General features: G+C 36.3%; 1 protein-coding gene across 1 annotated transcript in view; it reads left to right on the forward strand.

The window, feature by feature from the left end:
• ACTR3 (actin related protein 3) overlaps positions 1 to 14,438 on the forward strand; it is a 64,118-nt gene extending 49,680 nt beyond the window's left edge. Inside the window, exons 7-12 of the mRNA XM_079782461.1 lie at positions 845 to 988; positions 3,404 to 3,577; positions 8,291 to 8,383; positions 8,596 to 8,721; positions 12,023 to 12,106; positions 13,208 to 14,438. Of these exons, the coding sequence (XP_079638587.1) occupies positions 845 to 988; positions 3,404 to 3,577; positions 8,291 to 8,383; positions 8,596 to 8,721; positions 12,023 to 12,106; positions 13,208 to 13,303 (717 nt within the window). The 3' untranslated portion in view covers positions 13,304 to 14,438. The remainder of the gene's footprint in view (positions 1 to 844; positions 989 to 3,403; positions 3,578 to 8,290; positions 8,384 to 8,595; positions 8,722 to 12,022; positions 12,107 to 13,207) is intronic.
• The last annotated feature ends 5,014 nt before the right edge of the window (positions 14,439 to 19,452 follow it).

A 19,452-nucleotide genomic window follows, 5' to 3' on the forward strand; every position in this document is an offset into this window, starting at 1 on the left:
TTAATGAGACCACCAGTCTCTGGATTCTCCTTCCCATTATTGTTGTCTAAGAACTCTCCCTGGGCAGCAAGATGGAATGTTTGTAGCACTCACCTTGTTTGTTTTCCATTCTCTTAGGGATCACTGATCTACTCTGATCTACTGATCTATTCTCTAATATCTGAAAATCAACTTCATAAAATTTGTCCTGTTTTTAAGATGAGAGGGTTAATTCAATCCCTACTATATTGTCATGGGCACATGAGGACATCTCTGACATTTCATTTGTTAATGAAATTTAATTTTGCTACATTATTTTTTGTTCTTATTACTTGGATCAATAAATTTATGAATTCTGCAGAACTTAATTATTTGGCATTATTATGGTGCATGGTATGTCTGAAGCTTGTGAAATTGGTACTTACTTCATTGGGAAACATGATAGCCAGCTTTTGATTTAATGATCAAATTTCCTATGATGAAATCTAAATTTTTTATTAAAATTTTAGAAGATTTAAAAAATCATCTCATCTGAAGTCTATTATCTAAAACATTACTACTTAAGAAAGTCATTATTTCTAAGTTATTGAGTTATTTCAGTCTTGGTTATAAACTCATCAATGAGAGAATGTTAAGTTGCTGGCCATTCATTTTTGTTACTGTACAGTATTATAAACTCTATGATAAGTAATTGTGGGGAATACAATTGAGAAATAAAGACTAGAAGAATTATCCTGGGATAAAGCAATACTTTAGATATAACTACACTAACCTGAGGTATTGGTCTTTAATAGCTAATTATTTAGGTTATATTAATTTTGAAAACATTGACAGTAAATTTGATACTCTTTTTTCCTCCCCCTAGGCTGAAGGTTATGTGATTGGCAGCTGTATTAAGCACATTCCCATTGCAGGACGAGATATAACATATTTTATTCAGCAATTGCTGAGAGACCGAGAAGTAGGAATCCCTCCAGAGCAATCCTTGGAAACTGCTAAGGCAGTAAAGGTAAAGAGTGATGAGGTGTAATTCAGTTAGAGATTAAAATCAAATTTAAAATATTAACATGAAAAATTCTTAAGAACGGTACTTAAAAACATGTGTTAGCCAGTTACAAATTATTAATTACGTGTGTGTGTGTGTGTGTGTGTGTGTGTGTGTGTGTGTATTCTCTGTATCTCTTGTAAGGAAATTTTGGGGGATTACCAATTCTTTTTTCCTCACATCTTAACATTTGAGAGGACTGACATACATTTTCATGATTATTTCCTTTTGTAAAATAAACTCGTTCACTTCAGAGTCCTCAAACCTCAATTTCTTCACTGAATTCCTTACTCTGAAAGTTTTCTGTTGCAAAATTATTTTGATTTAATTGATTGATTTTGACATAGTTAGCTCAAGTGTTAATGGCAAATAGAAAAATGTGAAGGCTGTGTAAGTATTCTATTAACTTGTATGCTACATACATCTTCCTTATTTCAGTGTTTCATACAAACTATCAAAATACTGAGCATCATTTTTTACATTTATCATTTGTCAACATACCTACAAAATTTCATTGGGCCTATCACATATGTTTGGAATATGTAAAAGGAAATCTAACCTGGCAAAAATAACTTAATTAATTTGCCTATCTTATATAATAAAGAGCTAATATGCAAATGGTCATCATGCCCTTGCGCCCTCGTGCTGGGGCCGGGAGACCTGAGGCCCCACCCCCCACCCTGATGCCAGGCTGGGGGACCTGAGGCTGCGCTGGGGACCTGAGGCCACGTCCCCTACCCCGGCGCTGGGCCGGGGGACCTGAGGCTGTGTCCCCCACCTGGCGGGGTTTGACGGGGAACCTGAGGCTGCGCCCCCCACCCGGTGAGGCTTGGGGGACCTGAGGCTGTGCCCCCTGCTCTGCAGGACTTGATGGGGGTGGGGCTGGCCGGGTCTGGGTCTCCCATGATTTTGAGGCGCGCACGGGTGGGCGGGGACTTGACTCTGGGTCCCACAGCAAGCTCCAGACTCTGACAGGAGGGAGATTTTCATGTACATTTTACTAATTTTCTTTAATCTCTGACACTTCTATTATAGAGAAAGGGCAAATAGCAATATTAAAATATTTCCTCTAATTAATTCCCTTTTATTGTGCATGGATTTCGTGCACCCGGCCACTAGTCTTTATATGATTATTTTTAAAGGTTGGGAATGAAAATAAATTTACTACTTTCTAGATAGTAAAGGAATTACTAAATGGCTGCCAAACATCACTCTACAGTTGGTGACATTATTCTTAAATATGTAAACAATATGAACACTACAGTTTTAACAGTTTTGGGAAATCTGTGGAGTTTGAATTAAATCTATTTTAGAGAAATCTATTTTAGAGAATACTGATGCTCAGTCTGAATGCCTTTTTTTTAAGGATTATTTTTTTCTTTTTTTAAAATACATTTTTATTGATTTCAGAGAGGAAGGGAAGAGGGAGAGAGAGATAGAAACATCATGATGACAGAATCATTGAACATTGCACATCCCCTACTGGGGATCGAGCCCACAACCCAGGCATGTGCCCTGACCAGGAATTAAATAAACTGTGACCTCCTGGTTCATCAATCAATGCTTAACCATTGAGCCACCCTGGCCGGGGAAAGATCATTACTATGTAATTACTATTTCCAAGGTTTGGAGAAAGAAGACCTAATATAACTTAACCAAATTGCCTTTTGTTTTCTAATATTCTTTCTCTCTATATCCTTTGATTATCAATAATAATGTTTGTATCTATCTTGGGTAGAATAATTGATACGTGAAATATGTATTTTTCTTTAAAAAGAAACAATGAGGTTGGAAGTCAGGAGTCCATAAATTACAAATAGAATATTATAACCCATAACATTTTGAATTGCATTTTAGATGATAGCTTTTTCCTGGGACATATAACCAGATAAGCAACAATTCAGTTGTGCAGGTGATATAGTGAAAAAGAATAGTTTATATTTTTAGCCTTTTTTCTTCTGCTTATTTACTTAGACTATAATCACTTTTATTCCTGCTAAGGATATACATTAATTTGTGTGGATTTATCAATTATGAATAATTCTTTAGTTCTGTATATTTTATGCTTTCTCTTCTTTTTAGAATATAGAGTTCATTAATTACTAAAACAGTATAAAATGTTGGAAGACATTTTTGAATATTTTTTGAAATAACATTGAAATAGTAGAACTTGATTCTTTCATTTATCAAATCCGTCTATTTATATATGAAGCCAGGAGGTGAACTGTTTATTTCTACTACATAAAATTTTCTTTAGCTTAATTTTCTAATTTTCTAAAGATTTTTTTGTTTCTAGTTTACTGAAAATATGCCCCTCCCCACTTTTTGTACTTTTCCTAAAACAAGAGGAATAAATTGCTTGTTTCTTTGTTTTTCTAGGAGCGCTATAGTTATGTCTGCCCAGATTTAGTAAAAGAATTTAACAAGTATGACACAGATGGATCGAAGTGGATTAAACAGTATACTGGAATCAATGCTATCTCAAAGAAAGAATTTTCCATTGATGTTGGTTATGAGAGATTCTTGGGACCTGAAATCTTCTTTCATCCAGAGGTAATTTTTTTAGATGGAATTGTTTTATAATACTCAGCAAAAAATATCAGTGAACTATAAGATTATTCAAGAGAGTTAATCTCAGGAACTTTTTTTTGTATACTAAAATGCTATAGTTAGTTATATATATTTTTTAAAAAGGCCTTTGTCAAAACAGGCTAAATATTACTATTATTCATGTATTTAGAAAAATGAAACCTTTAATAATTGTGGCTTATGTGGGGTCATAGAAAGAGGGGAGTCCTTAAACTTTTTGATGATTTAAATAAAATATGTAAAATGACCATTATAAAAAAACCAATTGACTGTCACAAGATATTTAATTGTTAGCAAAATAGTCTCTGTCTCTATGAAATGTTAATGACATACAGGCTATATTAAATTAATGAAAAATACATGCTTTTAATAATGGAAAGTTCTTATAACTTATAAGAAACAACTTTATTAATAGAATTACTAAAGTTAAATGCCTACTCTTGCTTACACATTTAGCAAATAATAAGTGGATATAATTGTCATGCTCTCAGTTTAAGTATTGGATATTCAAAAATTAATTTGTCTTGCTCTTACTGAGCTTAAAGAATAAGAGAGATGAATACCTAAATAGGTATAGTTGCTTTAATGGATGCATGCATCAGGTGAGGAAATAGAAGCAAAGAGCATCTAAGTTTGCTTGGGAGAACCAGAGAAACTTTTTAGAGGAGATAACAGTTGAACTGAGACTTAAAGGTTGAGTGGATGTTTGTTAGGCAGTTATGCTAGGGGAATATATATCTGGCAGAGGAAATAAGCTGGGTAGAGGTCCTGCGATATAAGAGAACTAGATAATCCTAATATATAAAAAGCGAGGGGCCATCATGACCGAAACAACTGGACAGACGACTGAACACAGGCTGTGTGGTACGACAAGGCTGGCAGGGGGGTTAGTGAGGGACGACCAAACGACTAAAAACAGGCTGCATGGGGCAACCAAGCTGGCAGGGGGGTTAGTGAGGGATGACCAAACGACTGAACAGCAGGTTGCGTGGGGTGACCAGGCCAGCAGGGGGGGCAATGAGAGGTGACCAGGCCGGCAGGGGGGGGGCAGTGAGGGGCAACCAGGCTGGCGGCGGGGGGGGGCAGTTAGGGGCAACCACGCCGGTAGAGGGGGCAGTTTGGGGCAACCAGGCTGGCAGGGGGGCAGTAAGGGGCGACCAGGCCAGTGTGGGGGGGGGGGGCAGGGGCGATCAGGCAGGCAGGCAAGTGAGCACTTGGGAGCCAGTGGTCCAGGATTGTGAGAGGGATGTCCGACTGCTGGTTTAGGCCCGATCCCCGGGACACACACACACACACACACACACACACACCCCACCATGCATGAATTTCGTGCACCGGGCCTCTAGTAAAAGTATAAAGGGAGTAGTAGGAGATAGATCCAGATTGGTGTTCATGAGGTACTAATATGCTATGTAAAGGAGTTACTGGATTCTGTAGTCGTGCAGAAAACTTCAGCATGAAAATGACACAGATTTATGTGCAGTATTAAAAAAATCACTCTGGCTGTACTGGGTTGGATAGATTAGAATAGAGGTGTGAATTGTGTTGGAAGCAGGTGAGTTTATTGCAGTTTTTCAGATGAAAGTTAAATGTTAGTAGGTCAATGAGAGTGAGAAAGAAGGTGAGAGAGAACGAATAGAAGCAACGTGACTTACTGATGCTTAGATGTGAGAAGAGTAAAAATATGAAGAATCTCTGATGATTCCCAGGTTTGTATCGTAATTAGATGTTATGCCATCCACTCCGATTAGGAACAGTGAAGGGGAAGAATAGGTGAGGTGAAAACATGAGATTACTTTATTATGCATCTTTAAAGGATTGCAAAATGAACACTTGGGTTCTAAGGATTTTGAACTAGTGTGTTTTCAAGTGAGGATAGATGTGAAGTTATTAGCACATACGGAACAAAGGAAGAGAATGGTCAGGGAAAAGATGTGGAGTGGGAATAAGGGGAAGAGTGGGGCCCTAGTCAACACCAGCACTTTATGGACAGGCAGAGTAAGAGGAGCCTGCAAAGAATACTGAAGAGTGCAGAAAGGGAGCAGCTGAGCCAAAGGATTATGCTGTTAACATTAAAAGAAGTGAGAATTTGAAGAAGTGAGGTTAAATAGTAGTGCCCATTAATACAGTATGGTAATAGAGGAAACTTGAGAAGCACTCATGGTTTTTTTGCATCCAAATTATTGGTGTTCTGGTGGAACCGTTTTAGGGGAATGGTGTGATAGAGGCAGCTTGTTGCCTTGGTGATGGATGAAAGTTGGGAATTCATAGTGTGGACCTCCTGGGATTATGCCTTTTAAAAAGTTATCTTTAGTGGTGCTTTTAGTAGAGAGAGAGAACAATATTAGATACTAGAGGCCTGGTGCACAAATTCGTGCACCAGTGGGGTCCCTCAGCCTGGCCTGCGGGATCAGGCCAAAAACAGCTCTCCGACATCCCCTGAGGGGTCCCAGATTGTGAGAGGGCACAGGCCAGGCTGAGGGACCCCACTGGTGCCTGATCAGGGGCTGGGCAGGGACGCAGAAAATTGGCCAGCCAGGGACGGACTGCGGGAGGACTCCAGGCGTGTCTGGTTAGTTTCGTTCAGTCCCGATCTGCAGGACCCCAGCAACAAGCTAACCTACCAGTCGGAGCGTCTGCCCCCTGGTGGTCAGTGAACGCCATAGTCACTGGTCGACCGGTCGACTGTCTGCCCCCTGGTGGTCAGTGCACATCATAGTAAGCAGTTGAGCAGCCTTAGCATATTATTGGCATACTAGAGGCCTGATGCATGCAAATTTGTGCAAGAGTAGGCCTTCCTTCCCCTGGCTGCCGGGAGCGGCTTCCCTCCAGCATCCGGGACTCGGGCTTCCCTCCTCTGGCTTCCGGCAGCCACCCAGGACCCCAGCTGCTTCCCTCCTCTGGCAGCTGGCAGGCATCCGGGACCCGGGCTGCTTCCCTCCTCCAGTTGCCTGCAGGCACCGGGGACCCAGTCTGCTGCCCTTGGGCTGCTGCAGGCACCCAGGATCTGGGTTGGCTTTCCTTGGGCCGCCCACAGGCACCCGGGACCCTGGCTGGCTTCCTTCTGGCCCCCCGCAGGCACCCAGTACCCTGGCTGGCTTCCCTTGGGCTGCCGCAGGCACCCAGGATCCGGGCTGGCTTCCCTCTGGCCCGGGCTTCGTCAGGATGGATGTTTGGAATGACATCTGAAAGACATCTGATCTAATTAGCATATTGCCCTTTTATTATTATAGATTACGCTTTGGTTGGTTGAATGTACAACTGGACACTAACCATTTTAGGCTTTTATTATATAGGATAGGATGTGTGTTCAGTTCACTGTATTTTTTGAGAATAGACCTTTTTTATGTAAATTAACTGGGTCACTTCCCAAGTGAATTTTAAGATTCTTCTGTAGTTTTAGATATTTCTGTCATAGTTCCTCTGTCATTTGAAGGATTTGCTCTGTTTTTTGTTTTGATTAGATGAAGGGATAGGCATCTGAACTTGAACAGTTGAAGATAAAATGTACGAAAGAGTAAGGATATTTATTTTTGAACTGTTAAATTCATCACAAATACAAGAATTATTTTTAGGAGGAATGGGTTTAGTATTTTTCTTTTTTTCTTTTTAAGGAAATTATAAATTTTTGACAAAACTATTTGGATTGTTGTGTTTCATTGGGTGTATTCTCTATACATTTTTCAGAGGAGAGGAAAAATATTCCTCCTCTGATAGCCACTTGCGGTAATATGAAGACCTGATCAGGGAGCATTTGGAAGCAAGACATCCTTTTGCTGAAAGTGAAAGAAAAGGCCTAAAAATAATCTTAATAGGGACCCTAGGTTGAGCCTTCTAGTATTAAAGTATTGAATAACTTTCAACAATTTGTTAATTTGTTTACTGTGAATTATATTTTCCTTAATTTATTTACTAAATATTCATTGCTTGCTGCTTTACTTCATATTATTCTACTTGTCACCTGAGGTTCTATAGCACTATAGCCCCTGAGCTTTTTCAAAAGATATATTTAAATCAGACTTAATTTCTTTCTAAATCAGATTTTTTTGTGTGTGTGGATCCAGATTATGGGAAGATTTAAATGTTGTATACATTTTTCATTTCTGTATATTCTTGATTAAAAACTGTGAGAAGGGCACAGAGTTACAGCACAGGAATGAATGACCCTATTCCTGCATTTTACTTGCTCATAGTATAGCAGATAAACTATCTTAAAGGTAGGGAAAGTATTACCTCGTGTGTGTATTATTGTTTTAGTTAAATACTGAAGAGTATGGTTAACAAAGATCAGTATAGAGAATTTGCAAGTTCTGTATTAACAAATTGATAACATTTTTTAAAATGAATATTATAGCACATATTTTCTGTCATATTGTTAATATTTTCTGTCCGGGTTTTGAGAATTATATATCTTAAGCTGTTGACAGGTTCTCAGGTTGTCGAGGTTATTTGGGGTAGTAGGTACATTTGTGTTATAACTTCAGATTCTTTTTTTTTTTTTTTTTTTAACAGACTGGTTAGGAAGGTAGAGTTGAGATGGAAAGTGATTTGATAGTTTAAATCATTGTAAAATGAAGTTAAAAATAATAACGTTTTTAAAACTTCATTTTTAATTGTGACATTTAAGTCAATATTGATTTAATCTCTATTATATATCCAACTTTACTTACTTTTCAGTTTGCTAATCCAGACTTTACTCAACCTATCTCAGAAGTTGTAGATGAAGTAATTCAGAATTGTCCTATTGATGTTAGACGTCCTCTCTACAAGGTCAGTATTTACAGCTAAATTGTTATTCAAGGTCATACTTTTAAAAGCTTCTTTATTTTCTGTCCATTGTTGAATATTGCGTTTAAAAAACTTCTCTTTAAAGGATATAATTGGATTTTATTACCATTTCTTATATCTTTAGTTTTTTTTATTCTTTTAAAATAAAGGTCATGCTTGCTTATTTATTTATTTACTTTTCTCCACTAATATAGAATATTGTCCTCTCTGGAGGGTCAACCATGTTCAGGGACTTCGGACGTCGCTTGCAAAGAGATTTGAAAAGAACTGTGGATGCCAGGCTGAAATTAAGTGAGGAATTGAGTGGCGGTAGATTGAAGGTTGGTTTTTTTCTATAATTGCTGGGAAGGTTGAGGGTGCCTTGATTATTATAATAGGGATGGGAAATGTCTGCCAACTTTTGCTTTTATTAGGAAAATAAGAGGAACTGTTGGATATTCTAATGGAGAATGATTAATATTAAACATTCATATCTATATTCTTGACCATTTGATTCCTCTAGGATATTGTCTACATTTCTGGAAAATATTCTTGTAGCTGTGAAAGAGATTTATGTTTCATCCTTGTTAAATGTAGAAAATTGACACAAAACATAATTCAGAAGATATGTTGCTAAATAAAACACATTTTATTCAACTGGAAAATTACCAAGAATGAGGGATACTACAGTCAGTCAAAATTACAGTAAAATACAACACTCTAGAGTTTGCTGCCTTTTGAGAAATTACATGACAGCTGACTGTTTTCAGCCCCTAAATTTTGATTATTTTAATCCTACCCCTTGAAGTTCAGTTAAAAAGTATGTTTAAGAGTTCAGTGATTTTCAACCTTTTTCATTTCATGGCACACATAAACTAATTACTATAATTCTGCGGCCCCCCAGAAAAAATATTTTTTGCTCATCTGACCAAAAAATTGTTATAATTTTGATTCATTCACACTGGATGGCTGTTGTGTTGATTGTTGTCATTTTTTTATTTGACAATCTAAGGGAAAAGAGGTCAATGTCTCTGACTAAATAGTCAGGTATTACATGCTTTAAAAATTCTTGTGGCTCACCAGTTGAAAATCGGTGGTTCAGTTTATAGGATTCATTATAGCTACATGAAATGAGAAAATAAATGCTGTTTTTAGTATTTCAATGAAGTAAAATTGTTTAATATATTTCTAAGCTTCTGGTACATTTCTAAATAAGAAAGGAGGGCTCCCTCCCCCCCACCCCCCACCCCCTGGGTTTGCTGAACAGTGCTATACTGACATCTAGTGATATTGGGAAAACTTGATATAGGATTCTCCCTCTTTCCCCTTTATTTTACTTGATAGTCATTTTATAGATCTTCATAAATTTTTATATATCTGTATCTAAATCTGGCATTATTCCTTTTTAATCTGTAATTTTTAATGGCAACCAAATAGCTTTTTTTGACCCAAAAATAAAAAAACAATAAGCCGCATCTTTTTATGACTTGTAAACTTTTTTTGAAATAATTTCATATTTACCAGAAACATTGCAAAACCTAGTAGGAATTCCTATATATTGTTCACCTAGATGCCCCAAATATTAGTATTTTATATATTTTTATGTTTACATACGTATACCTACACATAGAAAAATTATTTTTTTCCGAACTGTTTGGGAATGAGTTGCATATATGGTGGCCTATTACTTCTAATAGTTTAAAGTGTGTTTCCCCAAAACAGGATATCACAATTTTAAAATCAGGAAATCATCTTGAATACAGTATGTTATCTAGTTATAGATCTGATTCAAATTTCATTGGTTCTATTATTATTGTTCTTTTTTTTCTTTTTAAATATATTTTATTGATTTTTCACAGAGAGGAAGGGAGAGGGATAGAGAGCCAGAAACATCGATGAGAGAGAGAGACATCGACCAACTGCCTCCTGCACACCCCCACCAGGGGATGTGCCCGCAACCAATGTACATGCCCTTGACCGGAATCGAACCTGGGACCTTCCAGTCCGCAGACCGACGCTCTATCCACTGAGCCAAACCGGTTTCGGCTTATTGTTCTTTTTATAGCAAAAGGAAAAAAATACATACTTTTTTCTGATCTAGGATACAGTCCAGGATTACATGTTCGAATTAGTTGCCATGTCGCTTCAGTCTGGAACAATTACTTAGTCTTTTTTAACCATTAATGTTTTTAAAGAGTGGAGATCATTTGGTTTTGCAATGGTTCTCATTTTGGGGTTGTCAGATGTGTCTTCGTGATTAGGTTCAGATTATGCACTTTTGGTAGTAATGCCACAGAAGTGATGATGTGTCCTTTCAATGCATTTATTGCTAGACAGATGATATGATTTGTCCTGTATGTTAATTTAGATCACTTGGTTAAAGGTGTGTCTTTCAGGTTTTTCTACTATAAGGTGATTTTTTTTTTTTAACATGTAATGAGAATCTTATGGGAAGATACTTTCAGACTCTGTAACTATCCTGATACTCATCAAACTTTTAACCTCTAATTTTAACACCCATATTTCTTTCCTTTGATAGTTATTACGGTGGTAGTTGCCAAGTGGTATTTTGCAAATTCCATCATTCCTTTTATGTTTTTTAGTCTCATTTTACTTATGGAAAAGTCTTTCTTTCTTTCATTCATTCATTCATATCTGTAGAAACTGATTTCTCATGTTATTCCATAGCTATATCATTAATATCATTTTGATTTAATATCGACATTAATATTATTATTAATATCATTACTTTTGATGCTCAAATTTTCTAAGATTTGGCCAATGGGAGCCATTCGAAGTAGCTTTTTGGATGTGGTCCCAGTATTTTTCAAGCACTTTCTTACTTTTCTGGCACAGCAAGATATTCCACGCTCATCCTGTACATTTTCTTCTCCAAACCAGGAATCAGCCCTTTTCTCCCCAAGGCACCCTTGTTCATTTTAGTGGAAAATGCTATTAGGAAATCAAGTTTTGGACATTAGATATATTCGTTGCTACTGGGTGTCAATGCTTCTAAGCCTTGTTGGCGGTTGGAGCTAGGGTGTGTGTGTGTGTGTGTGTGTGTGTGTGTGTATGAACATCTATATCTAGTTCTCTATGTAAATTAAAAACTGAATTCATGCTGATACTGCCAGTTCCAGAATACCAGAGGTTTGCTCTAGCCTTTTACCTTTCCATATTTGTAATGCCCTCTCGGACAGTGAGAAAACTGGCTTCTGTTATTTATAATATATTTATGTTTTTGGTCTATCCTTGGCTATGTTTTATAGTAGCTTCAGAATTGTTGATTCATACCACTGGGAGAAATAGGCCTACTAACAAGAGTTCAATATTTGTGTAGTTTTTAATCTTAAGCCTGAGGGCATAGTCATAATCCTATGTTCACAACTTACTTGGAGTAGTTCCTTCCCCAACTTCAGTGTGGTTATGCTTTTAAAAAAATGAGCTTAATGTTTTTCTACTCTGTTGTTTTGCCCAATGTGCCTCTCACATCTTTTAAAGTTTTACTTATTTTCAAGTATGTGAAACATTACAGTTGATATATGTAAATTTAAATTTAAGGCAAATGATCCAAAGAAACTGTTATTTTAATATACTGTTGAATCGATCTTACTTTTTTTTCTTTTTTTTTTTTTTTTTTAGCCAAAACCTATTGATGTACAAGTCATTACACACCACATGCAGCGATATGCAGTTTGGTTTGGAGGATCGATGTTGGCTTCCACGGTAAATGAGAAGAAGCTTACTTTTATAATTTGATTTTTTTTTAATTTTTTTTTTTTTTTTAGATAGAAGAATCCTTGAATACTTAAGTTTTAGAAAAATGAGAAATTTAAAAAAATGTTTTAAAGTTTTAAAATTGGATATATATGTACATAGTATTTTTAAAAAGTGCAAGTCATTTGGATTTAATGTCCATATTTTTCTTTGCTTGCTGGACATTTTTTTAGAGTGAGCATTTAGAATTTTTAAATGTATCTGTAGGGAAAATTTTTTGAACCCTGTGATAATGCAGATATCAGAAGGCCATTGTTTTCTCTGTGCAAATATTTAAAAGCATTGAGTTAAGAGTAATGTTTTACTGGATAGCATGTACCTGGTCTAAATTAAGTAAAGGGAATTCTGAGAGCCCTCTTCCCAAACCAAAACATCTTAAAGCCTCTTAAAAAGGTATTTTAACATCATTAGCCTGTTAAATATGGGTATTTTATCTCATAGTGCACAGGTGCTTTTATCTGAATTATTAAAAACTATACAACCTTAAATTTAAAACCATTTAACAATAAGAGGTAAAAGTATTTTCTTTCTTAATTTTAGTTGTCTTCACTTGTGCCATATAGCTAGTTGAGTTTGTAGCTTTGCCCTTTGAGAAATTAGATAACGGAGAGAGTATTGAATAGTCTGTCTATACCAGACCTTGAGTGAGGAAAGCAAATTGACTACAAGTTTTTGTAGCATCACTAAGAGTGATTTGTTGGTACTTCAGATTAATGCTGCTTCTGTAGATTATTGATTCAATATATAGTTTGGGAAAGTCTCAGTAGAATAGTCTTGGCATTTGAAAATCAATTTTCCATTCCTTAAAATTTCAAAATCTAAGACAAATAGGTGTTGAGGAGGTTGATGGACATAAGTTAAATGCTCCTTTTCAGTTCTGAGTTAGATGTATAGGTGATTTTAAGTCATGGTTGCTGGACTTTCTAAGCTTTGTTCAAGTACTGTGGATGGACTACTAATAAACATTTTAGACTTAACAAATCTATTTTAAAGCAAATTGAAAAGTGGTAGATTTTTTATCTTTATGAAAATACTTGTTTTTATTTTCAGCCTGAGTTCTACCAAGTATGCCACACCAAAAAGGATTATGAAGAAATTGGACCTAGCATTTGTCGCCACAATCCAGTGTTTGGAGTCATGTCGTAAAATTGGCTTCCTAGTTATTGGGGTTAGGGAGGTGGGAAAGAAATCATCTTTCTGATTACATGTTTTGTCTGGATGGCTGGTTTTGAAGTTTTAAACCTGACTTGAAATAATAAGACCAAACATAATTATACAGGAATATTTTAATAAATATATCAACATGCGAATGTAGAGGAGCGCCAAAATGATTGTTTTTCTTTAGGTTGAATATTTGAATCTTATGTGTAACAAAAAGAAGTGGGTTTTAGTTCTTTCTGTGTCCTGATATTTTGTATATTATTGAATTATCCAAGATTTGATGGGATTTATCAGTATGTAGATAGCTCTATAATGCTTGAATTGTGCACTTCTAAGTGTGCAATGCAAGAGCTTGTTTATATTTCATACTTTTTATACTTTGAGGAAAAAAGTCAAAGAAAAACTAGTATTTGAGTACAAAAAAAGTGACCAAGTAAAGGATAAATTAAAAAAATAGCCTCATGAGACTTGATGTACACACATGCTCGTGGGATTCCAGTTATTATGAATTGCTGCCATCCCCCTGTGCTGCCCCAATGGTTTTCTTTGCAAGTGCTTTTGGAACTAAGAAGCTAGTATCTTGGATTAACTGATGCCTGCTAGTGCTTTCTGATTATTCGCATTCTGTTTGTTGCTTTAAAGGAAAAGTAAAGACAAGACTGTTGGACCAGTATTGCAGTTCTGTAGTGTCATTTCTTATAAAAAATGAATTACCAAAATTCATATATTTAAAGCCTAACACCATTCTAATAAAGGCACAGATTTCTTTTTAATACTTGTTTCAAGCCCTTTAATCTTTATGTTAACTAATCTATTTCCTTCAGATCTCTGCAATAGTTCTTTAAAATCAAACAGTTGGTTAGCAAGCTGACTTTTTTATGTGCTCTAAACAAATAATTGTGAACTTTTAATATGTTGAGTGCTTTCATTTTGATAACTGGATCTCCATTTGATATTTCATTTGTATAACTCATTTGCAGTCTGAAAATTTTTTTAGTGCCAGTCCCTGACATATCATGAAAAGTTAATTTTCTTTGCATTTAAAAATCTCTGGATCATGAAGAAAACGTGATAAAAATAAATTAAAACTGAATTACCTTTTCTAATGTTTTTTTTTTTTTTAGAAGCATTGTCATTCTATTTTGTGCTTTTGTATTTTATGTTATTTCTGTTTGTTGGAATAGTGGGATTCATTGAAATCTCTATAATGTATATGGTAGAAAATTTCTTGTGAACTTCAAATTTTATCCAGTTATTTATAGAAGACAAAGATGGGAGATTTTACAGGCTTTTTAGAACTTAAGCAGTAATACCAGTGAACACTTGAACTTCATTAGCCATGAAAATAACACATATGATTAGTATATCTCTACCCAAAAGTTAAAGAACAAAGTGTTTTTGTTGTTTATTTTTAGTATAAAGATAGGATTGGGGAGTAAACTTTATTTTTTATTTAGAATGAATCTGGATATTTAAAATTATATTATTTATATGAATCTTAATTCTTTGAGTGTGGAATAAAGAACAAACTGTATGTCCTATAGTAGTAGTAGTGTCAGTATCAAATATCTTTTTTTACTTGAAAAATATTTCATAAACATTATTAAAAAAACTAAATAGTGAAAGTAGGTTTCTTTCCCATCCTAGTCTGTGTCACTTCTTTTTATTTATTAAAAATTGTTAATGTTGACATTATTGCAGGTGCCCCCCCCTTACCTCCCCCTCCCCCCTTTGCCTATCTCCATCTACCTCCACTTCTCCCTCCCTTGGCCTTCACCAAACTGTTCTGTCTCATTTTCTCATCATTACATTGTTAGAAATGTCGGTGTGCCCTTGTAACTTTCTGTGCATATTTAAATGAAATATAGCTCCCTTATTTTACACAAATAGGAGCTTACTATATATACTGTTGCAAATATCTTTTGATATAGACCTAAGCTGATAAACATTACAGATTTCATGCTCCTGGCTCAAAGTAGCATTAGCATTGTCATAAATGTCATTTTCACCTGGGATGGTTGAATAGTAAATGAATAAGCTCAGAAGACACATTTACAAAGCTGATTATAATCTCATACATTCTGAAATATGTTCTTAACTGATAAGAACATGTGAAGGTCAAATATTTTCTTTTAAGCTTATGCTTATTTGGGAAAACAAGAGGACTCTGCTATGCCTTTTGCCTTGCAAGTGCTTATAGGAGTGAGCTATCAATGTGGTAGAAACAGTGCTCTTATTTCTTTACATCTCTCCTGTCGTCATGTATCATTTTGGCATTTTATAGCACCTTTGGTTGTATATAGGTAGAGGTTGGCCAAGCTGAATTCAGGTCTCACACCAGTTTGATGTCAGGCTGCATGAGCATGGTACATTGGAATTTTATTCTGAATCTACAAGTTGGTATACAACTCCTTCAAGTTTGATTTTTTTTTTAAGCACAAGAAACATATTTATATAATTTGGATAAATTCTGAACTTTCTGGACCTTAATTTATATATAAGGTATTGGTGATAGCCATATTAACAATGCAACTTTTGTGATTTCTGAAAATATAACCTAGCTGTTTTACTTTTAATAGCGCTTTGATCAATGGGAAATATTATTGGACAGAAATAAATAGATGACAGTTATCTAACTTGATGCCTACTCTTTAGTAAGCAAGTTTTCACTACTTATTTCTTAAACATTGGTAAATAGCATATACTGCAAGTAATCACCCTCTTCTGACCTAGCTTCTTTTCTCATGAGGTAATGCAGCTATCTATTCAGGTCGCCCATACAATATTTTGGTTTGTTTTCCAGGCTACCTCAACAGATTGAAATAACTGTTCTTGCAGTTATTTCTAGAAATTTTTTAATAAGTAATAATATGAATTATAAGGATAATAGGCAATTATGTTCTTTATTCTTTCCTTAGTTTCTATAGAGAAGTTCTAGAAAATATCTATACAGTAGGTCCTTGGGTTACGTCAGAGATCTGTTTCTACGGTTGCGACGTAAAACGATTTTTGCCGTAAGTCAGAACCCACCTACATAAGCACCTACGTCACTCACGTGGAGCATATAAACAGCAGTACGTAATGAAGTGAAACAGTAAAAAAAATTTAAAAGAAAGATAACAATTCCTGACCTTGTGGTAAATAAATAATAAAAAACATAAAGCACATATGTACATACGTCGAAATGACGGAACTTTATTTTTTAATATAAATAAGTGGGAGATAGTGACATAACCATGAAACGACATAGGTCGAGTCCGACGTAACCCGAGCACTGCCTGTATATATAAAAGGCTATTATGCTAAGTGTTCCTCCCTCCATCCGACTGGTCACTATGATGTGCACTGACCACCAGCGGGCAGACGCTCTGTGCACATGTTGCCGAGCTACAGTGACTTGGCAGTGGTGGTTCTTGGGTGACGCACCCTGAAACCAGAGAGGAGGGAGCCTGATTCCTTGCGATTCCACCTTTAGCCATGGGTTAGTTGTTGCTGGGGCACTGTCGGCCCCAAATCTGGTTTACTGCACACTTGAGTTTGCGTTCCACACCCTGTATGAAAGTAACTTTGCAGAGTGCCCTCTCGCACTCTGGGACCCCTCGGCGGATGTTGGAGAGCCCGTTTTGGCCTGATGCCTGCAGGCCAGGCCGAGGGACCCCACCTGCTGGAGGGACCCCGCTCATTCTGCAGATGCTGGGGAGGGACCACGGGAGGTTGGCTTCAGGGCGTGTCCGGCCCTTTTTGCCCAGTCCCGCCCCACCTGCCACCTTCTAATTTCCTTTCAATGTGCATAAATCCATGCACCGGGTCACTAGTATCTATATAAACAGAAACTTTCAGGTAGCCCTAAAGATGGTACCAGAATATTTGTAACATTGAGGAAATGAAGTACCATTGTAAGAGTTGTCATTCCTCTAAATACTGGACTGATATGTCAGTAATAAAGTCCGGTTTATTCTTCCTTTGTTAACAATCCATCTTTGACTCCTGTGACACCCTGCTCCCTGATCTGTTATGGTTCATAATCACTGGGCATGAGTACCTTAGCCCTCTGTAGTCTTCAACTGTTAGCACCTGATTCCAACTTAGGTTAATGGGTACTGTATACATATATTGGCTAAAATACAATCCAAAGTGTGTGCAGACTCTGGGAGTGAAACATTCTCCCACTCATTGGAATCCTGTGCTAGAACATATTTCAGTATAATAGCACTTAGTCTATGTAGTTGGGACAGACTTGTTATCCAGAAGTTATGGGGAACTTTAACAGCAAACCCTAAAACTAAGTGTTGTTTTGTTGTTGTTTTTTTGTTTTGTTTTTCTTTTGAGAGAGGAAAGTGGGAAGAGAGAGGAAAACATCAGTTGGTTGCCTTAATGTGCCCCCACTACCAGGGATCGAACCCTGAACCTAGATACTAGTATGTGCCTTGACTGGGAATTGAACTCACAACCTTTTGGTATATGGAACGGGATGATGCTCCAGGTGACTGAGCCACTGGGCCAGGGCAGTACTAATTAATGACATAACTACATCTAAGTTGACCTTAAGCAAGAATGTTTAGATCTCCTGGAGAGTCTGGGAAGTTTTTAGATCTCTGAAAAAGGATTTCTGCTACTCATTGTTGATAACTCAGCACTATGTAAATGTTCATCTCTCTTGCATAATTTGTTTTTCAGTATACCAGATCTTTTGTTATAACCTGCTTGGTCTTGATAGAATCTTAACAACAACAAAAAATTAAAGCATGTGGTTGTCTTTGGTAATCTCCATGCCGTAACCCAGTTTAACACATGCATTTGGAACTCAGGAGCTGAAATTAAATAACACCTATCTGAATTTAGAATTGCATTAATATTGTTCCAGTGATCACAGGAGCAGGAAAAAGGGGGACCAAAAATAGATAAGAATGATTTAGAAAAAATGACAACTGAAAAAAAAAATAGAAGAAAAGTACTGTTGTTGTTATTTTGATTTAGCAAATGATTATTTACTGTTTTCCAGTGTGCCATCCTTTGTGGTCACTTTTATACATTACATTGAAACTCAGATTTTGAGCCAAAATAGTTTTACACTACAATCGTGTACAGTATACTACCTATATAGTAGTATCAAGTTTTGGGCCTCTAATTCCAGAGGCATTGATTGTGTGCTATGGTTCGGGCACTGTCATGAAGATGAATAACATCCTGTCCTGAGCTTAGTGGCTAGTGTAATAGTAGTAAAGACACAGTCAGGAGTGAGAAGTATTTTGCCCAGAGTTTGAGAGATCACTAAGCTTAGAATTTCTCTTCATAAAGATGATGGTCCCGGTAGTTTTGAGGAGAAAAAAAATAACTCGGGTAAGGTGAAAGTTAAAGTGACTATGGTTTAAAAATACTTTGTGTGCACCTGAAATTCTTAAAATGATAAATGTTATATACAATTGAATAATTGAAGAAAGTAATTTGTCTTACTCATTTGGTATTTCTAGTGCCTTACATTTTGCCTGGCACATGGTAGTGGTTCAGTGAATGTGTTTGATTAGTGAATGAGTGAATAAAATCAGTTTTCATTTTGAAATTAAGACTTTGAATTATTTGAGCATACAACTTTTGTCCCTTTGAAAATATCCAGAAAATAAGACTGGGTTATTACATTTTTCTATTCTAGTTTTTGCCTTAAACATCAACAATTTACATAAAACAGTGGGGTTGCCCTAGCCTGTTTTGCTCAGTGGTTAGAGCGTCAGCCCAAGGATTAAAGGGTCTCAAGTTTGATTCCAGTCAAGGCCAAATACCTTGGTTGTAGGTTCGATTCCCAGCCCTGGTTGGGGTGCGGGAGGTATCCAATCCATGTGTCTCACATTGATGTTTCTATCTGTCTCTCCCCCTCCCTTCTATCTGTCTCTCCCCCTCCCTTCCGGTCTCTAAAAATCAATGGAAAAATATCCCCGGGTGAAGATTAACAAAACAAAACAAACAAACAAACAAAAAAAAAACCACTGGGGGATTATAAAGTGATCATAAATTTTCTGATGTAGTTCTTTAATAGTTTCTTAACTAGGTCATCATTTTGAAATCTCCATAGTATAAATGATGTTATGCTCTAAAACAGCATTGTACAATGCTGATTGAAATGCCTTTAAATGTTTATA

Source organism: Cnephaeus nilssonii (assembly GCF_951640355.1).
Source record: "Cnephaeus nilssonii genome assembly, chromosome: 10".
NCBI classification, from domain to species: domain Eukaryota; kingdom Metazoa; phylum Chordata; class Mammalia; order Chiroptera; family Vespertilionidae; genus Cnephaeus; species Cnephaeus nilssonii.